We start from the raw sequence: 25,727 nt of genomic DNA, 5'->3' as shown, positions 1-25,727 counted from the left end.
ACGAAAATTAATTAATTTATACTTAAATCATACAAAAAAGGAATTTATTTACGTTTTTTTAATGTCAAACCTTTAGAAAGTTCTAAAAATATTAAATTAAATAGACGTTTGTTGAAATTTTGACATTTCAAATAATTATTAGTATCTCAAGTTGATTTATAAGGTAGTCGTGGACAGAAACAATAATTAAATAATTTAATTATAAATAAATGAATTTAACTTACTTTCTAGTTGGTTCATGATAAGTTTCGTGCGGCCTCAAATAATGATGTCCATAAGCAAACCTCTGCTCAGTTTTTGAATCCTTCCATAACCGTTCAATCCGAAATATATCCAAATCCGAGTATTTAATCGGCCCGATTGTATCATAAGTATGTTTCTTATTAGTCCCAGGAATCGGTATATCCCTCAAAACATAAACCGTATCCCCCTGCCTTAATTGGAGATCGCCCCTTAATAAAGTCATGTAATATCGATGCCCATGCTCTGTAAACTCGTCCGTCGGAATTTCATAATCAACTTTTCTTGGAACGCAACGTTCGCAATGATAACTAGGAGCTTGAACATCCGCCTTAACGCACTCGCAATGTTGCCAAACCAAGCATCTTTCACATTGAATCATCAAGCCTTCATCGCGATACATCCCGCAAATACATCGTATAACATCTTCCTCTTCACTTTTATTTTTACCCCTTATAAAATTAACCGGCGGTTTTTCCCCGACTTCGTTAACGAATTTCGTCACGTTTTGATGTTTTGATTCGACGTAAATCTTTTTTAATCTAGTCGCTGCAATCCCAATTTCGGACGTTCTTCCGTAATATTTTATGGCGTTCGCGAATAATCTCCCCATGTCTATATCGAAATTCTCGGCGGTTTTATAAACCCCACTTCCGATGTTTTGTTCGATCGTCGTTAAATCAATCGGATCTAAAATTTTTTGATAGTAATCGGCGACTTTTCGTTTTGAAGGTAAGCTCAAAAAAGGGGCACATAAAATTTCATTTTTTTCGTCTTTCGCTTTTGAGATAATATTGAATAGGTCTTGGAGGAATCGAGCTAATTTCGCCGTCTTTTGCAACTCGGGGTTATCTTCAACTTGAGCTAACCTTCGTGTTTTTATGTTACGTTTTTGACGAAGCGCGTTCATGTGGTTAGCAAAATTCGAACTTGTGCTAGTTCCGTTTGTTGTTATGGTTGCTGTTTCAGTTGGGGTTGCTGTTAATGTTCTTGGTGTTATTGGTTGGGTTGTACCTTTTCCTCTTCTTGGCTATTTATTAAATAAAAAAAAATAATGAGATTATTACAAAAAAAAAATAAATCAAAGTCTTATTACTTTATATAAATTCCTTAATAAGAAACAATGATGTTGCAAAATAAAAGCTTTTTGTCCGTTAGTTAAAGGTTTCATGGGTGGTTGTGCCATAACTGGAATAGGAACTGGATGTGGAACAGGAACCTCCTTAAGTCCAGATTGCGCCTTCTTCGCTTGATTTTTCCTTGGCCTCCCAACTCTCCCCGGTCCACTGGACACAACAGGTTGCGCAGTTGGTTGTCGCACCCTTTGCGATTTCCCCCCAATAACCCCTCTACAAATATCGCTCCCACATCGACATTCTTGCCCATCAGCCGGGTTAAACAACGAAAAATTATAATCATACGTTAATTCCTCTCCAGCTTCTACATTCCTCAGCGAAAACAACGCCATACGAAACTGCCCATTAACCGACCACTTTTGTATCTCGCAATTTGGGGCGCAAGAATGATTCACGAATCGACCGTCACCCCCCATTCGATGCCCATCGATGACCATACCACCATCGAGGTGTAAACAATAATGGTGGGTGTCGTTTACGTATCTCGTTGCCATTCTTTCTTTGAATTCTTGATCGGAAACCACTTCGCCGACGTATTCCAAAATAAATTCCCCCCGCTTTATCGCTAAATTTGTTTTTACGCCCCACCCTTTATTCTCGGTCATAAATTTTTCTAATCCCGGGGCCCATTCGTGCCGTTGAATCCGTTGATTTTGACATTTATGACTTGCTGGACACTCGGCCAACACTAAACGGTTAATGCAATCGTCGCCGCAACCGGAAACGGGGGTACAATTACATGATTGCGGCTCGCAGGCGCCCATCGGAAGTTTAACGTTGTAGACGTTTGTACGAATTTTCCGATAATTCCAAGATGGGACGATGTCTCTTCCGGGTAATTGGGAATGAGTGTGTTGCCACCATAAATCGTAGGGTAATTGAAATGGAATTTTTCTACATCTTAAGTATTTTCCGCAATGATACGGAGCTGGTAGAAGGCCATATGGGTGTTCTTCTGGGTTGTAAACTAATCGGGTTTTTGTTGTTGAAGATTCCGTTCGTTTTAAACGTGCTGTTTCACTGTGGGATAAAAAAAAATTTCAAATTAAATTAATCACTTTAACTTTTAAGCGCTTCATAAAATAAGATAATTTTCGTTTTTTATATATCTTGTTATATTATCCATTTGAAAGGATTTAACGCTAAAGTATTCATGTAGCTATGGATTGTGAACATGGTGAAAAAAAAATGTAAAAAAGATATATTGACATCAATTAAAAATTTTTTTCAACTTCTTCATATCTACATAATTTTTTCAAAATTGTTTTTCTAAGAAATGTTATCATCTAACATATATCTTAGAATATATCATCTTAAAGAGGACATTTTGATCTTTAATTTAAAATAAACATCATCTTTGTACTCCAAAAAATAAACCGGAAGTGATTTTTTAAAAATATCGATATTTCTCCAACTTGTTCATACATAATTTTTTTCAAAACTGTTTTTCTAAGAAATTTTATCATCTAACATATACGTTAGAATATATCATTTTAAACAGGACATTTTAATCTTTAATTTAACTTAAACATCATCATTGTACTCCAAGAAATAAACCGGAAATGATTTTTTAAAACATCGATATCAATTAAAAATTTTCTTAATCTCTTCATACATAATTTTATCAAAAATTTTTTTTTTAAGAAATTTTATCATCTAACATATATCTTAGAATATAATTTAAGATAAACATCATCTTTGTACTCCAAAAAATAAACCGGAAGTGATTTTTAAAAAATATCGATATTTCTCCAACCTCTTCATACATAATTTTCTCAAAATCTTTTTTCTAAGTAATTTTATCATATAACATATATCTTAGAATATATCATCTTAAAGAGGACATTTTAATCTTTAACTTAAGATAAACATCATCTTTGTACTCCAAAAAATAAACCGGAAGTGATTTTTTAAAAATATCGATATTTCTCCAACCTGTTCATACATAATTTTTTTCAAAATTGTTTTTCTAAGAAATTTTATCATCTAACATATATCTTAGAATATGTCATTTTAAAGAGGACATTTTAATCTTTAATTTAAGATAAACATCATCTTTGTACTCCAAAAAATAAACTGGAAGTGATTTTTTAAAAGTATCGATATTTCTCCAACCTGTTCATACATAATTTTTTTCAAAAATGTTTTTCTAAGAAATTTTATCATCTAACATATATCTTAGAATATATCATCTTAAAGAGGACATTTTAATCTTTAATTTAAGATAAACATCATCTTTGTACTCCAAGAAATAAACCGGAAGTGATTTTTTAAAACATCGATATCAATAAAAAATTTTGTCTAACCTCTCCAAACATAATTTTTTTTCAAAATTGTTTTTCTAAGAAATTTTATCATCTAACATATATCTTAGAATATATCATCTTAAAGAGGACATTTTGATCTTTAATTTAAGATAAACATCATCTTTGTACTCCATGAAATAAACCGGAAGTGATTTATTAAAAATATCGATATTAATTACAAATTCTCTCCAACCTGTTCAACATAATTTTATCAAAATTGTTTTTCTAAAAAATTTTATCATCTAACATATATCTTAGAATATATCATCTTAAAGAAGACATTTTAATCTTTCATTTAACATAAACATAGTCTTTTTACTCCAAGAAATAAACCGGAAGTGATTTTTTAAAAATATCGATATTTCTCCAACCTGTTCATACATAATGCTTTTCAAAACTGTTTTTCTAAAAAATTTTATCATCTAACATATATCTTAGAATATATCATTTTAAGGAGGACATTTTAATCTTTCATTTAACATAAACATAGTCTTTGCACTCGAAGAAATAAACCGGAAGTGATTTTTTAAAAACATTGATATCAATTAAAAATTTTCTCCAACCTCTTCATACATAATTTTTTCAAAATTGTTTTTCTACTAAATTTTATCATCTAACATATATCTTAGAATATATCATTTTAAGGAGGACATTTTAATCTTTAATTTAAGATAAACATCACCTTTGTACTCCAAAAAATAAACCGGAAGTGATTTTTTAAAAATACCGATATTTCTCCAACCTATTCATACATAATTTTTTTCAAAATTGTTTTTCTAAGAAATTTTATCATCTAACATATATCTTAAAATATATCATCTTAAAGAGGACATTTTAATCTTTAATTTAAGATAAACATCATCTTTGTACTCCAAGAAATAAACCGGAAGTGATTTTTTAAAACATCGATATCAATAAAAAATTTTGTCTAACCTCTCCAAACATAATTTTTTTTCAAAATTGTTTTTCTAAGAAATTTTATCATCTAACATATATCTTAGAATATATCATCTTAAAGAGGACATTTTGATCTTTAATTTAAGATAAACATCATCTTTGTACTCCATGAAATAAACCGGAAGTGATTTATTAAAAATATCGATATTAATTACAAATTCTCTCCAACCTGTTCAACATAATTTTATCAAAATTGTTTTTCTAAAAAATTTTATCATCTAACATATATCTTAGAATATATCATCTTAAAGAAGACATTTTAATCTTTCATTTAACATAAACATAGTCTTTTTACTCCAAGAAATAAACCGGAAGTGATTTTTTAAAAATATCGATATTTCTCCAACCTGTTCATACATAATGCTTTTCAAAACTGTTTTTCTAAAAAATTTTATCATCTAACATATATCTTAGAATATATCATTTTAAGGAGGACATTTTAATCTTTCATTTAACATAAACATAGTCTTTGCACTCGAAGAAATAAACCGGAAGTGATTTTTTAAAAACATTGATATCAATTAAAAATTTTCTCCAACCTCTTCATACATAATTTTTTCAAAATTGTTTTTCTACTAAATTTTATCATCTAACATATATCTTAGAATATATCATTTTAAGGAGGACATTTTAATCTTTAATTTAAGATAAACATCACCTTTGTACTCCAAAAAATAAACCGGAAGTGATTTTTTAAAAATACCGATATTTCTCCAACCTATTCATACATAATTTTTTTCAAAATTGTTTTTCTAAGAAATTTTATCATCTAACATATATCTTAAAATATATCATCTTAAAGAGGACATTTTAATCTTTAATTTAAGATAAACATCATCTTTGTACTCCAAGAAATAAACCGGAAGTGATTTTTTAAAACATCGATATCAATAAAAAGTTTGTCTAACCTCTCCAAACATAATTTTTTTCAAAATTGTTTTTCTAAAAAATTTTATCATCTAAGATATATCTTAGAATATATCATCTTAAAGCGGACATTTTAATCTTTCATTTAACATAAACATCGTCTTTGTAGTTCAAGAAATAAACCGGAAGTGATTTTTTAGAAATATCGATATCAATTAAAATTTTCTCCAACCTCTTCATACATAATTTTTTTAAAATTGTTTTTCTAAGAAATTTTATCTTCTAACATATATCTTAGAATATATCATTTTAAAGAGGACATTTTAATCTTTCATTTAACATAAACACCGTCTTTGTAGTTCAAGAAATAAACCGGAAGTGATTTTTTAAAAACATCGATATCAATTAAAATTTTCTCCAATCTCTTCATACATAATTTTTTCAAAATTGTTTTTTTAAGAAATTTTATCATATAACATATATCTTGGAATATATCATCTTAAAGAGGACATTTTAATCTTTAATTTAAGATAAACATCATCTTTGTACTCCAAAAAATAAACCGGAAGTGATTTTTTAAAAATATCGATATTTCTCCAACCTGTTCATACTTAATTTTTTCAAAATTGTTTTTCTAAGAAATTTTATCATCTAACATATATCTTAGAATATATCATCTTAAAGAAGACATTTTAATCTTTAATTTAAGATAAACATCATCTTTGTACTCCAAGAAATAAACCGGAAGTGATTTTTTAAAAACATCGATATCAATTAAAAATGTTCTCCAACCTCTTCAGACATAGTTTTTTTCAAAATTGTTTTTCTAAGAAATTTTATCATCTAACATATATCTTAGAATGTATCATCTTAAAGAGGACATTTTAATCTTTCATTTAAGATAAACGTCATCTTTGTACTCCAAGAAATAAACCGGAAGTGATTCTTTAAAAACATCGATATCAATTAAAAATTTTCTCCAACCTCTTCATAATTAATATTCTCAAAATTTTTTTTCTAAGATATTTTATCATATAACATATATCTTAGAATATATCATCTTAAAGAGGACATTTTAATCTTTAATTTAAGATAAACATCATCGTTGTACTCCAAGAAATAAACCGGAAGTGATTCTTTAAAAACATCGATATCAATTAAAAATTTTCTCCAACCTCTTCATACATAATATTCTCAAAATTTTTTTTCTAAGATATTTTATCATATAACATATATCTTAGAATATATCATCTTAAAGAGGACATTTTAATCTTTAAGTTAAGATAAACATCATCTTTGTACTCCAAAAAATAAACCGGAAGTGATTTTTTAAAAATATCGATATTTCTCCAACCTGTTCATACATAATTTTTTTCAAAATTGTTTTTCTAAGAAATTTTATCATCTAACATATATCTTAGAATATATCATCTTAAAGAGGACATTTTAATCTTTAATTTAAGATAAACATCATCGTTGTATTCCAAAAAATAAACCGGAAATGATTTTTTAAAACATCGATATCAACTACAAATTTTCTCTAATCTCTACAAACATAATTCTTAAACAAATTTTTTTCTAAGATATTTTATCATATAACATATATCTTAGAATATATCATCTTAAAGAGGACATTTTAATCTTTAATTTAAGATAAACATCATCATTGTACTCCAAGAAATAAACCGGAAGCGATTTTTTAAAAACATCGATATCAATTAAAAGTTTTCTCCAACCCCTTCATCATAATTTTTTCAAAATTGTTTTTCTAAGAAATTTTATCATCTAACATATATCTTAGAATATATCATCTTAAAGAGGATATTTTAATCTTTCATTTAACATAAACATAGTCTTTGTACTCCAAGAAATAAACCGGAAGTGATTTTTTAAAAATATCGATATTTCTCCAACCTGTTCATACATAATCTTTTTCAAAACTGTTTTTCTAAGAAATTTTATCATCTAACATATATCATAGAATATATCATTTTAAAGAGGACATTTTAATCTTTAATTTAAGATAAACATCATCTTTGTACTCCAAGAAATAAACCGGAAGTGATTTTTTAAAAACATCGATATCAATTAAAAATTTTCTCCAACCTCTTCATACATAATTTTTTCAAAATTGTTTTTCTAAGAAATTTTATCATCTAACATATATCTTAGAATATATCATCTTAAAGAAGACATTTTAATCTTTAATTTAAAATAAACATCATCTTTGTACTTCAAGAAATAAACCGGAAGTGATTTTTTAAAAACATCGATATCAATTAAAAATTTTCTCCAACCTCTTCCAACCTTTTTTATGATATCATAAAATTTATGACACGCGCCCGCTCATGTTACAAAATTAATAAGTTAAGTACTTACTCATCTTCTTTATAATAATCCGAAAATAATCCAGCAACAAGACTTTTTTTCCTCCACCTAGGCACCTTTTTATGTTTCTTATCATCACCGGAAGCGGACCCTCGTTCATCCCTCAACCTTTTTTCAATGGATGGTTCAACACTACTCGCGGGTGAAACCTCTCTTAATTTTCTTTTAAGCCTCCTCTCACTCGTCCTCCGATACAAATTCCTTAAACCCTTCTTTTCCAAACGTTTTAATCGAGATTCTAAACTCTCCTCGTCGTCCGATTTACTAACAACCGCCGATTCTTTCCGTTTTTTACTAACTTGACCGCCGCTAGTTCGAGTATCAACCGAACTACACGGTGAGATATCACGTTTCCTCTCATTTTTTAATTCATCGAATTCAATCCTTTCATCTTGCGGTAAACTATCGCATTCACTCACACTTTCCCATTTCAAAATATTTTCACTTTCCTCGTCTTGTTGGATAACTTGTTGTAATTTTTCGAGGGGAATTACCGAAACTTGACACGTCGTCCTTTGCAAAAACGAAGAGTATTCCTCCCCATCTTTCGGAACGCGATCATCAATCGAAGTAATTAATTTCGGCGGTTCTTCGATTATTTCTTCGACTACGCAAGGGGTGGGTGGAGTTTCTAATTTCTTTTTCTTCTTTTTCACGGTGGGAAAACCGGTGCGATTAATCGCGCGACGTTTCCGAATTTTTCGTTTAATCGCGGGTGGTTCTCGTTTCAGTTCTTCTTGCGAATCGTTTTCTTTTACGTCCGTTTTTTGTTCGTTGGATTGAACGGATTCCGCGGGTGTTTCTTCTAAATGGGTTTCTAATTCTAAATCGACGGTTGGGGTGAAAACCCCCGGTTTTATATCGATTGGGGTTTCTTTCGGATTTATTTTTGAAACTAAATTTGATGTTAAATCTTCTAAACGATTCTTTTTTCGGGTTATCATTTGGGCGTCTTTTTTTGGGTCGTTTAGTTTTGGGGAGATTTTCATTTTTATTTCGGATACGACGTTTTCTAATGATTTTGATTTTTTTAAATCGTCGGTTTTTAAGATATCTATTAGGTTGTTTTTTGCTGTATTTAATAGGGCTATTTCTTGATTGTTTGCGATTTCTAATAGATGGCGTTTTTTCGGCGTTGTAATCGGACCAACAGGGATATTTTTTTCTTCTTTTTCACTCGGAGATGATTCTTGGATTTTTCCATCTTTGGAATATTTATTTATACAAGCTTCGATTGCTTCGTCAATATGAGTTTCGACTTCATATTCGTTATTATTAGTAACATCTTGAGGCGATGCATTTCCTTTATTATTATTATTATTGTTATTGGGAGTTTTTAAATCTTTTTTCTCTACATTTTTTTCTACATTTTTTGAGTTATTTTGTGGCAACTTATTTTCTTTCATTTTTTTATCTAAATCTTCTTCTTTCTCCGTGTTATTTTCCGCGATTAATTTATAATGTCTTTTTTTTAGTGGTAATCTCTGATCGATTGCCTGATCTTGATTATTTTCCGAGTTTAACGTGGTTAGTTTTTTCTTTTTTCTTTCTGAATATTCCGAAGCTTTGCGTTTTTTTGAAGCTTTTTTTAACGCTTTGATTAAAACGTCGGGATTTTCAACCTTCGATTTCGGGCTGATGTTACACATTCGCATAAAATCAATAACTAATTTTTCAATTTCCGTGTTTATTTTTGGATCGGGTGTGGTTGTAATCGGTTTTAGAATTTTAAATCGACATTTTTTATGTTTTTTATGTTTATGTCGACTGTGCATTACCTTAACAGGGCAAAATTTACGAATATCCGCCTTCGCCTTCGAAGAAACAACGCTTAATTTATTTTTAGATTTTAACTTTTTCGATTTTTCCGGTTTTAATTTGCTTTGTTCTATCCTTTTATAAACTTTTTCGCAAATTTGTTTAATTTTTTCCGTTTTATTTTTATCCTTAACAATTTCTTTCTGATTATCTTTTACTTTTAATACATTTTTCTTCTTATTCTTATCTTGTTTTAGGGGCAATTTTTTATCATCGACATTTTTATGTTTCGGCGGCCTCCCCGGTCCTTTTTTATGGACAATTGGAGGCCTCCCAACTTTCCTCCTTTGAGGATACAAAACTCGATCAACATGCCCATACAATAACCTATCAAATTTGTTACAAGTCACTGGTAATTTACTTTGCTCCTTCAATTCTTTTAATTTCTCATCTTTTTTCGCATTAACTTTCTTTTCAAATTTATTTTTCGGCAAAGGACTCGCTTCTGGGCTTGAAACATGATCTGGGCTATTTTGTATCCCCGAATCTGGCGAAACATTCGGATCCCCAGAAAAATCCACCTTATTATTATTATTTTTTTGATTATTTTGTACCACAGCCACTTTCCTCGGTCGCCCCCTTTTCCTTTTCACCTGCTCTTTATCGCCCTCTTTATTATTTTGATTTTCCGAATTCGCATTCGAACCCCTAATTAACCCTTCAACTGTAGGCGGCACCGAAGAAGTATTCAACATTTGAGTTTGCACCTCAAATTGTTGCAACAAACTATTTGAATATAACGAGCTTGGTGGGACATCTTGCGAATCATTCTCGCTCTCACTCTCAGTCGTTCTTTGTATCAAAGCATTCACCGCTTGATGAGGAAGTTCCATATCCGATCCAGAACCATCTTCAGCGATTATCATTGAAGAGGCATCCGGAAAAGACTCCTTTTGTTGTTGAGGTTGAATCTGATTCGTCGAAATATTCTTGTCGAAAACCGTGAAGTTATCCAATTCCTCTTGGGGGTCATCTAAAATCGCCGCTACATCCTCTTGATTTAATTCCTGCAGCACTCCATAATTCACAATTGCAGTGTCGGTTTCCTCAGATTCCTCCGTATCCGAACTTGAAGACGTCCCCCTTGAAATCGGAAGTGACGCCATCTAAAAATAAAAGAAAACTTGTGTTATTATAAAAAAAATCGATTAAACACGACCGGTTATTCTCGGTGATTCACTTTGCGTGTTGAAGGATAAGGTTAAAAAAATAATGCACGAAAGATTAATGCTAAAAAAGTGGACGTTGACCCGGAAAACTTTCTGGTGACTAATCCGAAGGAGAAAAAGGGGTGAAAATAAATGGGAATATAGCGAAGAAAAATTATAATACGATAAGAAAGAGTAGTTCTTTTTTTGTGATGCAAAAAAGCCGGGTGTTTTTAAGGCAGGTGTTTTTTTGGGCACACAAGGTGCACCAAAGATTTTTAACACATTTATGTTCTTCCTCACTTTAAAGAATTCCAAAAATATAATAATAATAATAGTTTATTGGCATAAAAGAATACTACAATGTAAGTAATACATTAAAATAACTAAGTATAGAGTTTGCCAAAGGGTATTTCCATCAGTAAGCCAATTTATGGCGTCCTGGTCTTCCTGGAAATCCCATACACACAAAAAAAAAGAAATATATTAAAAAAAAATAAAATAAAGTAATAACAAATCAAAATTAAATTCAAACTGAAACAATTATCGTGGCCGATAAGTAAAAACGAAAAAATATAAAAAATGAAGGACCTAAACAAATAAAAATTAATAAATGTCCAACACAAAACAAACTAAAAAGAATATATATATATATATATATATATATATATGTATATATACACTAATTCGAGTTGAAGGTAGAACGACGCGCTAGTCATTAAGCAATTTAAGACGCAGAAACCTTTTAAAAATGAGAAACGATGGTTGAGCAAAAAGCAGACTGTACTTATTCAAAACACATGCCACGTTATAACTAAAAGACCTCTTGAACAATTGGGTACGGTGACGAGGAATGTCAATGAGGTCCTTACGCCGTACATTAATATTATGAATGTCAGTTCTGTAAGTAACTTTATAAAGAAAACAACCAAAATGTAACCGACGACGACTTGACATATTCAGCCACTTCAACTCCCCCAGCTTATACGATACTCTCTGACGTTGGCGTATACCAAATATAAAACGAATACAAGAATTCTGAACTACCTGAATACGTTGCGCATCAGCAGTCAACAGGCAGTGGCCGTAAATTATGCCACAGTATGTAAAATTGGATAAAATTAGACTCGCAAAGATTCTTTTTAATATCGGCGTTCAAGACTTGTCTATGAGCAAACAGCATTTTCAATTTTGCGTAAGCACGCCTGATCAGTTCACTTGTGTTACGTGTAAACCTTAATCTGTCGTCAATGTAAAGACCAAGATCCTTGACACAGACCTTCCTCTCCAATTCAATTCCATCTATAAAGATATGGGCCATATTGCTGACAAGCGCTTTGGATTCCCTACTCCCGAATCATCTGCAAATCATTGTCTGCCAATCTCTAAATCATTGCTTACATCCGCAACAGACTGTAGCACATTATTTAAGCTAAAGCTGTGGTAAAGTTGTGTGTCATCCGCATAGATATGAAATTTTGAGCAAAAGCGGTCAAAGATCAAAATTTGAGACGTATAGATAATGAACAAAAGGGGACCCAATGTAGAGCCCTGCGGCACACCAGACCTCAATACGGCAGGATCGGACACATCATTATCAATAATCACATATTGACTTCTCCCGCACAGATAATTATTAAAAAAATTTAAGGCTGTATTATTGAACCCAATATAATGAAGAATTGCTAAGAGAAGTTGATGATTAATAGTGTCAAACGCTTTAGAAAAGTCAAGTAAAACCAGTGTTGTTAAATACCTGGGTATTTATTTTCAAGGGAAAATTCCCTGGATATATACCCGGAGATATTTACCCAAGATGGGTATTTAGAGGTATTTATAAAATTTGATTTAAATTGAGTTGATGGCAGTTTTGCAAGTACTTCAAGAATGCAGAGTCCATTATCGATACACCAAACTTATTTATAACATTTACAAGAATGCTACATTGACGGCACAATTGCATGAAAGTACTGACCGAATACCCATTGGGCGTGGGATAAGACAAGGCGATATAATGTTGAACCCAAATTGTTGATCACAGTCCTGGAGAGTGCATTTACGCAACTGGATTAATAAAGATAACTAAGTAATTTGCGCTGCGCGGACGATATAGTCCTTATTTCTGATAGCCTTGGAGAGATGAAACTGATGCTGAACATATACAGAAGGCGTGTGCAAGAGTCGGGCTAAATATCAACAAAATTTAGGACAAATCTTGTTCCAAGCTCTAACATCAATATTGGTGATAATGAATACTTCTATCTTGAATACTTTCGATGGTATGTCATTAATCCCTAACATGCCTTTCCATGTTTTGACGTAGTGTTTGCGTTTTGAACCTCACTGATTGATATAGGTTCCATGACACTATCCTTTCTTTGGTGTGACGGACTGCTGTCTATTTCCAAATCAGTTTCTATGCTTCATAAGTTTTGGAAATAATTTTTCCAAATGTCATTCACTTCATTCTCACATATTATTTTTCCTGTTCCATGTCAGCATAGAGCTGTGTGCGCTTTGTGCCTTTGTCTTAACTGTCTAACAAATTTATACACATTCCTGGTGTTATTATCTTTAAAGTGTACATATATTTCGGGAAAGTTTCTTTAGAAGATTTCTTTAATGCTTGAAAAACAACTTTGAATGTCCTGAATTGAGTATAAGTCTAATATTAATAACTAAATTCAATTTTTGTGCTTCATTAATTCTTGTTGTTTGATTCTTTTCTAGTCATATTGCACTGCCATCAAATCCAAGATTCCAAGATCCATGAGATTGTAGATTTCCAATTGAAAATTAAATAGTTCGTTTAAGATCTTATTATTCTTCTTCTTTTATTCAGGTTGTAACCTGGTTTTTACGCATCATTCATGGTGTTTTATTAGAGTTGGAAATCCAACTTCTTGGTCTCCCGGGTTTCTTCTATTGGAAGTACTCATTAAATTTTTTTCCCCTAGCAAATCTCATGACATCTCCGATTCCACAAAATTCTCTTACAATTTTGTTCCTAACTCTATCTCTTCTTGTCTTTTCCACTATTGCTGTTAAAGTACTCATCTCAGTTGGTTCGCATCGCAGCGATATATCTTGGCCATGAGGTTCGTGTATCGAGAGATAATAATCAAACAAGCGAACTAAACAGAAGAATGATACTCGCATGGGCAGCCTACAGGAAACTTTGAGACATCTTCATGAGCGATATTCCTGTATATATTAAAAACAAAAGCTTTCAATTAATGCGTGCTTCCTCCTTTAATTATGACATACGGTTCCGAAACGTTAACATTAACGGTGGCTATTACCAGGAAGCTCAAAGTAACGCAAAGAAAGATGAAGAGGTCGATGCTGGGTGTAACCCTGAGGGGCCACATACGAAATGAAGACCTACGAAGAAGAACTGGCGTAAATGATGCGGTCAACATTGTGGCAAAGCTCAAATGGAAATGGGCGGATCATCGCCGCAAGAATGAAGACTGAGCAGTGGTTACCTGATTATAATACGTGATCGTTGACAATTCCTCGTCTCCAACGCCCATTTCATCATGTTCCTCTATATGTTTGTCCGAATCTGTTATATTTTTACTTTTATATGTACTGTTTGGGTATTTACCCTGGGCCGGGGTAAATACCCAGATAAATATCCATTTTATAAATACCTACCCGCCGAGTATTTACCCAGCGCCCATCACTGAGTAAAACCAAAACAGTCGCCGCGCCATTGTCCGTTGCAGACATAACATCATCAATAATTCCGGAAACCGTTCCAAGTGCGCACGTATTTGTTCCGCCACGACCCTTTCCAAAATTCCCGACAAAGTACTCAAGATACTAATTGGCCTCACATCCGAGAAGGAAGAAGCAGTCGATGACTTAGGTATAGGAACAACTTTGGCAGATTTCCATTTCTCAGGAAAGACACCAAACTCTAAACAAAAGTTAATTACATGCAGGAGGTAGGGAGTTATGTGTGGACATATCTTCCACCTAATCATATACTTCTCGTAGATAATCATTCTGTACTTGGCAATATGTACTTTCATAAGCAACAAGTATGTATAGTATTATCACTAGAACTAACACAAGACCTAGAACTAGAATCATTCGGGTTGTGAAATAATTAACACCATTATTGTAAAATGATCTGTACAAAAAGTAAAAATATTATTTGACTTTTAAACGTCAATATCGTTAAAGAAAGTAGATATTAAAAAACCACAAAAATCAGTTAATTTAAGAGATACATGTGTTGGTCAAAAATTATTAATTGAAGAAATGGCTTGAAGTTTGTGCAGAGATAAAAGGCGACAAAGGCAGGACATTTTAGACCAAAGTTAAACGCATACATAACCAAGTACAAAAGATCAGTATTGATTCCTACGTTAGTATACAACAATTCCTTGTATCATACAGATAGTGAAAAATCAGAAGCTTTTGAAGAACATTTCATAACCGCGTTCACACCTTGTAATAACCCGTTATTTGATGAAGTCCATGAAAAAATGGTAACAGAGTGGTATAACAATTTTAATGCGGCAGCTGAAAGAGTAGTAAACCAAGAAGCAATATCTGATGTAGAGGAAGAGGAATACATACAGCATTTGTATAAAGGCACGTCTCCCGCTTATGATTTAACAACAAAGTGTCTACTACAGAAACTTAACAATAAAATACACATGTTTATAATTAAGATGTATAACTACTGTATACAGAATGGGATATTCCCTGCGGTATGGAAGCAAAGCATAGTTAAAGTGATCCCCAAACCCTGTTTAGAACACTGCCAACCCAAAAATTATAGACCGATCAATCTACTACCAGTACTGGGTAAGATTTTAGAAGAAATTGTTAAAGATCGACTTGATAAAGTAATATTCCTCGGTTTCAATTTGGGTTTAAAGCTAAAAATTCTCTCTATCAATTTTCATAAACAATACGCAAATATCACACTTGACAAAGAACCAATCTGCAGCACTGTTATTGGATATCAACAAAGCCTTTGATTCAGTATGGCGTCAGGGATTAATCTATAAATTACATAAAATGTGTGCTCCCTTACATTTAATAAGAATGGTAGAAAATTTTTTGATTGACAGGGAAACTAGAGTTAGGATCAATGGTTCATTATCTAAATCGTTTACTCCATTACAAGGTGTTCCACAAGGTTTGCAAATCTCACCTTTCCTGTATAACATCTATTGTACAGATATCCATGGTCCAGCCGATAGAGAAATAGTACTAGATCAATACATACTACAGACAATATCCTAGTATCATACGACAAAAACCTAGAGAAAACGATCAACAAGCTCCAAAATATGTGTAATATTATGATTAAATGGTTTTATAAATGGAGACTTAATCCAAACCCAACTAAATTTCAATTATTTATTCCACATCACAGAATAGTGGAAACGTCTCCAATTATTAAAATGGATACGGTTAACATAAAACCATTACAGAACATTAAGTATCTACGAATGAACATCGATTCCAAATTAAACATGAGTACACGCTATAGGAAAGTACAGGCGGAAATATCTAAACGGGGGAAATATTTTAAATCTCTAAGTTATAAAGACAAGGGTATAAACACGAAGACAGCGATGTAAATACATAAGGGCATATGTAGACCATTGATTGAGTATGTTAATATTGTATTAATGTATCCATCCAGAAAAACGAGAGACATAATTGACAAAGCGGAAAGAAAATGCTTGAGGACAAACAACCCATTGCACAACGTAAGAAACGAGACCTTATACGAAATGACTGGTATTGAACCTATTATAAGACTAAGACTAGACAGACTACGGAAGAAATTTTTAGACAACAGAAACAATTATGAAAAAATACATAAATTACGTTTAAAGAGACAAGCTGTACAGATGGAAGTTGATCAGAGGAAGACAATATTCGAACTTTTTTTATAAATACTTATCTGATAATTAATAATAATATTGTTAAATTCTTTGTTGTAATAATAGCCAGCGGAAAGACCATTTGGTCGATAGCTGTAATAAAAATTTATTTCTCTCTCGGTTACTTTGATGGAAAAAATCTTTTGAAATATTAAATGTGGTAAAATATATTGATATATCATAAAAGTTATAAAAAAATGGTAAGAAATATTCAATATTCATCAAAAGATTCCCAAAAATTTAGGTTGGTACGATTTTAGGGAAATTTGTTGTGGTTTCTAAACGTCAAAATAATGTTCAAACGTTAAGATGACATATGTACGTATGACGTATGTCAAAATATTAATAAAAAAATCAAAAAGGATTATAAATAGAACAAGAAAAAAAACATCACCAAGAAAATTGGAAGGAAAACTACAACATTTATCAGAATGAAATAATAAATACCATTATTATAAAATGATCTGTACAAAAAGTTAAAATATTTGACATTTAAACGTCAACTTGACAATTAAACCTCAACATCGTTAAAGAAAGTAGATATTAAAAAAAAAACACAAAAATCAGTTAATTTGATGGAAAAAATCTTTGAAATATTAAATGTGGTGAAATATATTGATTTATCATAAAAGTTATAAAAAAAAACCGATAAAAAATATTCGACATTCATCAAAAGATTTCAAAAAATTTAGGTTGGTACGATTTTAGGGAAATGTGTTGTGGTATCTAAACGTCAAAATAATGTTCAAACGTTAAGATGACATTTGTATGTCAAAATTATTAAAAAAAATCAAAAAGGGTTATAAATAGAAAAAAAAACATTAATAAGAAAATTGGATGGAAAATAGAAAACTATAACATTTCTCAGAATGAAATAATTAACACCATTATTGTAAAATGATCTGTACAAAAAGTAAAAATATTATTTGACTTTTAAACGTCAACTTGACAATTAAACGTCAACATCGTTAAAGAAAGTAGATATTAAAAATCCACAAAAATCAATTAATTTGAAGGAAAAAATCTTTTTAATATATCATAAAAGTTATAAAAAAAAACGGTAAGAAATATTCGAAATTCATCAAAAAAATTCCAAAAATTTAGGTTGGTACGATTTTAGGGAAATTTGTTGTGGTATCTAAACGTCAAAATAATATTCAAACGTTAAGATGACATTTGTATGTCAAAATTATTAATAAAAAAATCAAAAAGGATTATAAATAGAACAAGAAAAAAAACATCACCAAGAAAATTGGATGGAAAACTACAACATTTATCAGAATGAAATAATTAATACCATTATTATAAAATGATCTGTACAAAAAGTAAAAATATTTGACGTTTAAACGTCAACTTGACAATTAAACGTCAACATGGTTAAAGAAAGTAGATATTAAAAAACCACAAAAATCAATTAATTTGAAGGAAAAAATCTTTTAAATATTAAATGTGGTAAAATATACGGTAAGAAATATTCGAAATTCATCAAAAGAAACAAAATTTCACCTAATCATATACTTCTCGTAGATAATCATTCTGTACTTGGCAATATGTACTTTCATGAGCAACAAGTAGTAAGTAGCAAGAGATGGGCTCCGTGTGACGTCGTCGCCACCGCCAGAGTCAAGGTCAACTGCATTGCGTCGTCCAAGAAGTTAACCAGTCCTCTACTCCCTTAAAGAGCTTGACGGAAAGCTTCTTATTACCTCAATCTTAATTAATTGACCAGTCTTTGAGGCGCGGGACGACGCGCATTCGTACCTCTTCTTCACTCTCTCTCAACATTCTTCAACCATCTCATCTTTTCTTTCCTTTTAGTCTCTTGGAATCTTTCGTCTTCAAGGCACATCAAGAAGAAAACTTTTTTTTTCGACGAGTTGCGTAACGCAAGTTATTAATTTGTTCTAGAAAAAAATTGTGTAAAATTTTTTTTCTTCTTCAAGAAGATTTTTTTTTAATGACCCTGATATAAACTGAGTTATAATTCGTTAATCTGGTCCTTTGTTGAGTCAGGGTCGCTCGGTTAAGTTCGATAATCTTTCAAAACGACTACCAATCTCTCTCGAGTGAGTTCTGGTTCCTTTTTCTTTTTTTTTTTAACCAGTGTCAAGATCATCTTAAGAGGTTAATAATCGAAACCCGGAAGGACTAAACAAAATCAATGACCGTAATGTAAAGATTTAAATAAATACTAAAAGTATTATTTGATAGTTAAAAAAAACTGGTTCGATTTGTAAAAGAGAAACGTCGTCTTCTCGAGAATAGGACCTCTTTTTATACAATCGTGTTACAACCGATCGGTTATTAACACAACTTTGTTTTGTAGTCTCCTTTGTCTCGAAGTTTGTTCTTTGTACGTGGGTCGATTTAGAAAGTTTAGATTTCAACTTCATATGAATTATTTAATTTTTTGTAATCTAATTTTTTTGCTAAATAAAATTTTTCAACGCTATAAAAAGAAAAATTCTTGTTGAAATCTCGTTCGTCGTGCTGTTTATTCACTTTATTCTTCATTTTTCGCCGCTGCAATGCAAATGGACACGCGGCGAGTACCCTCAGTTGAATTATTCATAAGGATACAGAGAGAAAATTGATTCACATTCTTTAGTACGCGAGAGGAATATGTCTGCAATTTCGAATATACAATTTTAGTTTTCAGTTACGTAATAATGTTTCAGACAAAACTTTTTGCTAGTAATAAAACCAAAATAAATTAACATCCCTTGTTGGGTTGTCGTGTTTATTTTTCGTGCCTGTACCTCCACCGATAAGGTGTTAGTAACCCCTCGTGGCGGCGCCGTCGCATGCTAAACGTAATTTTTATAGCACCCCCTCGTCATATTTCATAAATTGCACTTCGCGGTAGGGGTTTAACCACAATAACCAACACAACTCGAGGTAATAAAAAAAAGCTAAAGACCCGGAAATTTAAGACTCATAAATGGTTCTTTAATAATCATGGTGTGTACTTTATTTTTCTTTTTAATAAGAAAATTTTTTATAAGACTTTTTTGCAACATTTACTTTCTCTTTTTTATTTTATTGAGGGGTAAAGAAGAAAGAAAGAAAGCTATTTATTGTTATTGCGGATGATTTCGTATTGTTTATAGCAAGTGGAGTGCAACAAATTATTATTTATTGCTACTTTCAACAATTCAATTTCTTTTAAAGATTTTAACCCATTTAAAACATCATAACTCATCTAATGATTTAGTAGAATAAGAAAGTTATATTATGTATTTTTGCCGGTTTCAACTTAAGCCATTCTCAGGCAAAATACATTTTAATTATTAAACCATCAAGTGTTTTAAAAACAACATCGATGCCAAGTCAATAAATTAGTATTTTCTTGTATTAAAAATCCAGAACGGCTACTAAATATTTTATTTCCAACATTTTTGCTTGCTCTGGACAATGTTCTGCAGATATATCCAAATAAGAAAGCAATGTTTTAAGAAATGTCAATTTTTTCTTAAATCTTTTTCCACATTTCATACAAAAACGATTCTTCGTTTTACCTTGCAGGTAAATATTTGAATTATTTTGCTTTGTCACGATATCAGACAAAAATGTAATGTTTCTGTAAAATTTTTCATCTCATAGTCCTGATTCCAAACCACCATATTTGCGATAAAGTGAATGCTAGCTATTATTATACCTGGGTATAATTTTGGATAATGGCTTAAAATTATCCAAACACTACAAAACTAAAAGAGATGAAGCAATTAGAAGTGCCAAATACTTCCGAGCACTGACCTACAAAAAAGAAGGGATCCACACCAACACTGCAATTATCTATAAATTATCTACAAAGCCATATGCAGACCGGGATTAGACTATGGACACGTTCTGACAATCAACTCGACAAATGAGATTAAAAAAAGCAGAAAGAAGATGCAAAATAATAATAAGCAAAATCCGACATCCTAAAAATTCGCTCCACAATATAAGCAATGAAGACCTATGCGCTACAACAAATATACAACCAATACGACAAAAGCTACAAAGAATTGAATAAGAAATTTATTAATAATCAACAAAACACGACAAAATGCATTTCAAATAACAGGAAGAGACACTGTTATATGTATTAATTACAATTATGTATAAACAATTATAATTATTATTCATTATTTATGCTATATACACGAATGTTATGTATAAATACTTGTAAAGGCGAAAAGACCTGACCTAAACTTTTTTCTAAAAGATTTAATTGTTTAAATTTGGCTTTATATTTATAACTGATTTGTTCAAAATTGAATTATCGAGGATTAGTTTACTTTGGAAAAATAATAATACTGTCCTATTTTTTCTGTCCACGACAATCAAATTTGTTACAAAATAAGAAATACAAATCAACCTGTACATTGTCTAATAAAAGTATGGAATATAGATAGTAAATACGCCATTTGTGATTTAAATGTAAAATGTTACAAATAAAAGGTTCCTGGTTAATTATGGAGCATAATCTGGCTACATCTGTATGTTTGCTACAGCTACAGATGACGACACCAAATTAAATGTGCTCTTCTGGATTGAGGCAAGAACAACTTCAAAATTTCCTAAGAAATCATTAAATCACAAATGGCGTATTTACTAGCTATGTTCCATACATAAAATATACAAAAACCTGACTAACAACTAAAACCAGAATTGACACTATCACTAGATCTAGTGTTAGTTCTAGTTTTACACTAGCATTGTTGTTATGTAGAACTAATACTATATCTAGAACTAGAATCATTTGAGTTTAGCCGCACGTCTCTAAAGACAGCTAAACCCGAATGATTCTAGTTCCAGGTATAGTGTTAGTTGTAGTTTTAAACTTGCACTGTCACTAAAATTAACATTAGACCCAGAACTAGAAACATTTGGGTTTAGCCGTCTTAAGAGACGTACGGCTAAACCCGAATGATTCTAGTTTTAGGTCTAATGATAGTTCTACTTTTAGTTCAATAAAAATATACAATAATCCAGCGCTATATAACAATTAAAATTAGAACTAACACTAGACCTAGAACTAGAAAGTTTCGAGTTTAGCCGTGCGTCTTGTCGTTTTGGTGAAATATAGTGATATATCATAAAAGTTATAAAAAAAACCGGCAAGAAATATTCGATATTCATGAAAATATTTCCAAAAATTTAGGTTGGTACGATTTTAGGGAAATGTGACAACAGAAACAAGAAAAAAAACATCAATAAGAAAGTTGGATGGAAAATGGAAAACTATAACATTTATCAGAATGAAATAATTAACACCATTATTGTAAAATGATCTATACAAAAAGTAAAAAATTATTTGACTTTTAAACGTCAACTTGACAATTAAACGTCAACATGGTTAAAGAAAGTAGATATTAAAAAAAAACACAAAAATCAGTTAATTTGATGGAAAAAATCTTTTGAAATACTAAATGTGGTGAAATATATTGATATATCATAAAAGTTATAAAAATATAAATAAACCGGTAAGAAATATTCGATATTCATCAAAAGATTTCAAAAAATTTAGGTTGGTACGATTTTAGGGAAATGTGTTGTGGTTTCTAAACGTCAAAATAATGTTCAAACGTTAAGATGACATTTGTATGTCAAAATTATTTAAAAAAAAATCAAAACGGGTTATAAATAGAACAAAAAAATTGGATGAAAAGTATAACATTTCTCAGAATGAAATAATTAACACCATTATTGTAAAATGATCTATACAAAAAGTAAAAATATTATTTGACTTTTAAACGTCAACTTGACAATTAAACGTCAACATTACTAAAGAAAGTAGATATTAAAAAACCACAAAAATCAGTTAATTTGACGGAAAAAATCTTTTAAATATTAAATGTGGTGAAATATATTGATATATCATAAAAGTTATAAAAAAAACCGGTAAGAAATATTCGACATTCATCAAAAGATTTAAAAAAATTTAGGTTGGTACGATTTTAGGGAAATGTCTTGTGGTTTCTAAACGTCAAAATAATGTTCAAACGTTAAGATGACATTTGTATGTCAAAATTATATAAAAAAAATCAAAAAGGGTTATAAATAGAACATGAAAAAAACATCAATAAGAAAGTTGGAAATATTAAAATAAAACTAGAACTAACACTATACCTAGAACTAGAATCATTCGGGTTTAGCCGTTTTTAGCGACGTGCAGCTAAACCCAAATGATTCTAGTTATAGTGTTAGTTCTAGTGACAGTGCAAGAAGATTAGAACTAGAGACATTTGGGTTTAACCGTCTTAAGAGACGTTTTAAGACGGCAAAACCCGAATGATTTTAGTTCTAGATCTAGTATTCGTTTTAATTCTAATGTTAATTCTAAGTCTACTGTTAATTCTAGCGACAGTGCCAAGTTATGACATATTTTGAACACTTCAAACTTATTTTTAAAGAAGGTTGCAACATGGCATCCGAAACGTCAAACATTTCTCATAAATTCTCATTCATCACAATCCCCAAAAACTCCGTTTTTAGCAACATCTACCTCACAACTCGACTTTCCACCACAACTTTTAATCTAACATCTTGCGTTATACATATCACTGCGTGTAAAGCATCTAAATGGTTTCTCATTTCTTGCAATGACCTCTTCTAGAAATAATTTTGCGAAAAGCCACATTATAACAGTTTAAGTCTTTTTGTGTGGAAGTGTGCTCAATTTTGAAGCTCATTAACTGCATCCACAATAAGCAGTGCCAATCAAGAATTATTCATTAAATTCTTCTATCCTAATCATTTGTCTTTAATTTTTTCGTAACTATTCGTGCAAAAATTTTATATAAGTAGTTAATTAAAACAGTCTTCTTTCAAATCTAAAACTTAAATATATTAAGACATTACTTCATTTGATGTAATAAAGATATTTTAAGTTATTTTCTTGTTACTTAACTAGCACAAGAATCAAAATAGAATGCTGGTTGATTGGTAAAATCGCTGATATTTCTCTTTTGACTTGGAACAATAACGGTACCACAAATGATTCATAATTTTATAATACCATAAAAGAGAAAATGTAAGATTAATAAAAAAGGTAGATCATCTAATAAAAAACAATTAAACCAACTAACCGAACACAACCAGGTTACATAACTCGCTCTCAACTTAGAATAATAAAAAATAACGAGTGAAATCGAGCCTTTGAAATGTCAATAAATTGCCAGATGAGTTTAGCGACTATTAAATCTACGACTTCCAACTTTCATCGCTTCATCACAAATCAAATTAGAAAATCAACTTTAATGGACCTTATAAAATTTCTCATAATTACTATTACTCCTATTGTTTAATAAAAAAAAATCAATTTGAAAACAATCCTCAGACGGAGGAGGGCATTACGATAAATACTTGTTCGAATTGAATTCGGAGACGTGAGAACCACGCAGGGCCACTTCCGGTCGCCGTCGTCGACGAAGGAAGCAACCAATTTAGGGCGCTCGTTCGGCAGTTCTGACGTCAAAAACTCTCCTCGAAGAGAAACGAAGATTAACCGGTTAAGATAAGGGATGGTGCATTAATGAAGGAAGTGGAGAAGAAGAACGAAGAGAAAAAAACTTGGGTTGCGAGACTAATTGCTGCCCCGTAAAGAAAGCAGGGATTGGATTCAAGGTTTTATTTCGAAAAAAAAAATAGTTTTATCAAAATATTATTTAAAGATGTTTAGATAATAATCAACAAATTTTAGCGTTTAATTTTTTTATATCCTATTTAGAGGTGAAGGTGAAGATTTCATCAAAGAGATTACGTCCTTGGTAAAATCTTTTAACTTCACGGCACGAGAAACACAGCGGCAGCAAAGAGGCGTAGCCGAAGACTAATTGGACGACACAGAACTTTTGAAAATAAAAATAAATAAAGAAAAAGAAGTAAACGTTATGGGAAAAATGGCAAAGATCAATTACACGACTTTTTTGCGTTTCTTTTTTTGTAACTAAACGATTATTTGGATTGATGAGGGCTAAAGACATTGAAGGTCAACCTGTTTCGATGAACCAATTGGAAACTAATACTCGTGAGTTTAATTAAAAAAAACCTAAAATTATCCGACTTCATCTTAACAACGAGTGGTTCAAAAAAAAAAGATTGGAGTAATAAATTTTTATTTACGAATTGGAATAAAAGGCTTCAATTGTGCACAATCGAGCCGGTTGTAATTGACTTTCGTCAAGGATGTTTATTGCATGATCACAAAAGATTGACATCGTTTAACATTGAGACGAGAAAATCGAGATAATCTCATTTTGCTTACGTAACACAAAACGCATTCTATTATTCAAAACGTCGATTCTCGTGTGTCACCTACGATAACAACAATAACAACATCACACCGCAAACTCGAATAATTTATTATTTTGCACGAGGTTAATCTCAATATACAGCAATTATCTAACGTGTTTACTCGGTATTTACTTTGAAATTCGATACAAAGAGTAACAAACACAAAATGATGGAGAGCGTCATTTTTTTAACCTTGACTCAACATCAATTATTTAATTATCAACACTTTTCAACAATCTCGTTACCCAATTTAATACACCCACATAAACATAATCATGAAAAGCTTAATAAATAAATAATCGGATGTGTGTTTTAAATGAATTGCATTAATGTGATTGTTAAAATAAAATATGGGTGCGTTTGAGTATGGTTGAAAACCGTTTTAATGCACGATACCCGCGGGTTACGCTCGCAATTACTCGCGTGTATATCATTCAATTGACCCGCCTTTGAAATGTCAGCTTCGCGCATACCGCGAGAATATTGCAACCGCTCGGCCGCCGGCAAAAGGTCAATCGTAGCCACGACGAACAAGTTTCCATCTCTCGCCTATACCACATGTGCGAGCCGAGAAACTCTCTCGAAATGTGTGTGTATTGAATATCTCTATTTGGTATCGTTATTTCACAAAAAGAACGTAAAAATTTTCTTTTCAAAGCGAAATAT

At 31.2% G+C, this 25,727-nt stretch overlaps 1 protein-coding gene across 3 annotated transcripts in view; it reads right to left on the bottom strand.

Moving 5' to 3' along the window:
• Positions 1-25,727, bottom strand: part of LOC111421777 (histone-lysine N-methyltransferase ash1) — a 54,237-nt gene that overhangs the window by 6,202 nt on the left and 22,308 nt on the right. For all 3 annotated transcript variants that reach the window (XM_071195391.1, XM_071195390.1, XM_071195392.1), the window contains 3 exons: positions 7,886-10,818; positions 1,337-2,396; positions 225-1,270 (listed from right to left, as the gene is read on the bottom strand). In XM_071195391.1, coding sequence (XP_071051492.1) covers positions 225-1,270; positions 1,337-2,396; positions 7,886-10,818 — 5,039 coding nt within the window. The remainder of the gene's footprint in view (positions 1-224; positions 1,271-1,336; positions 2,397-7,885; positions 10,819-25,727) is intronic.

Source organism: Onthophagus taurus, chromosome 3 (assembly GCF_036711975.1).
Source record: "Onthophagus taurus isolate NC chromosome 3, IU_Otau_3.0, whole genome shotgun sequence".
NCBI lineage: Eukaryota > Metazoa > Arthropoda > Insecta > Coleoptera > Scarabaeidae > Onthophagus > Onthophagus taurus.
This window is presented reverse-complemented; position numbering and strand designations above follow the sequence as displayed.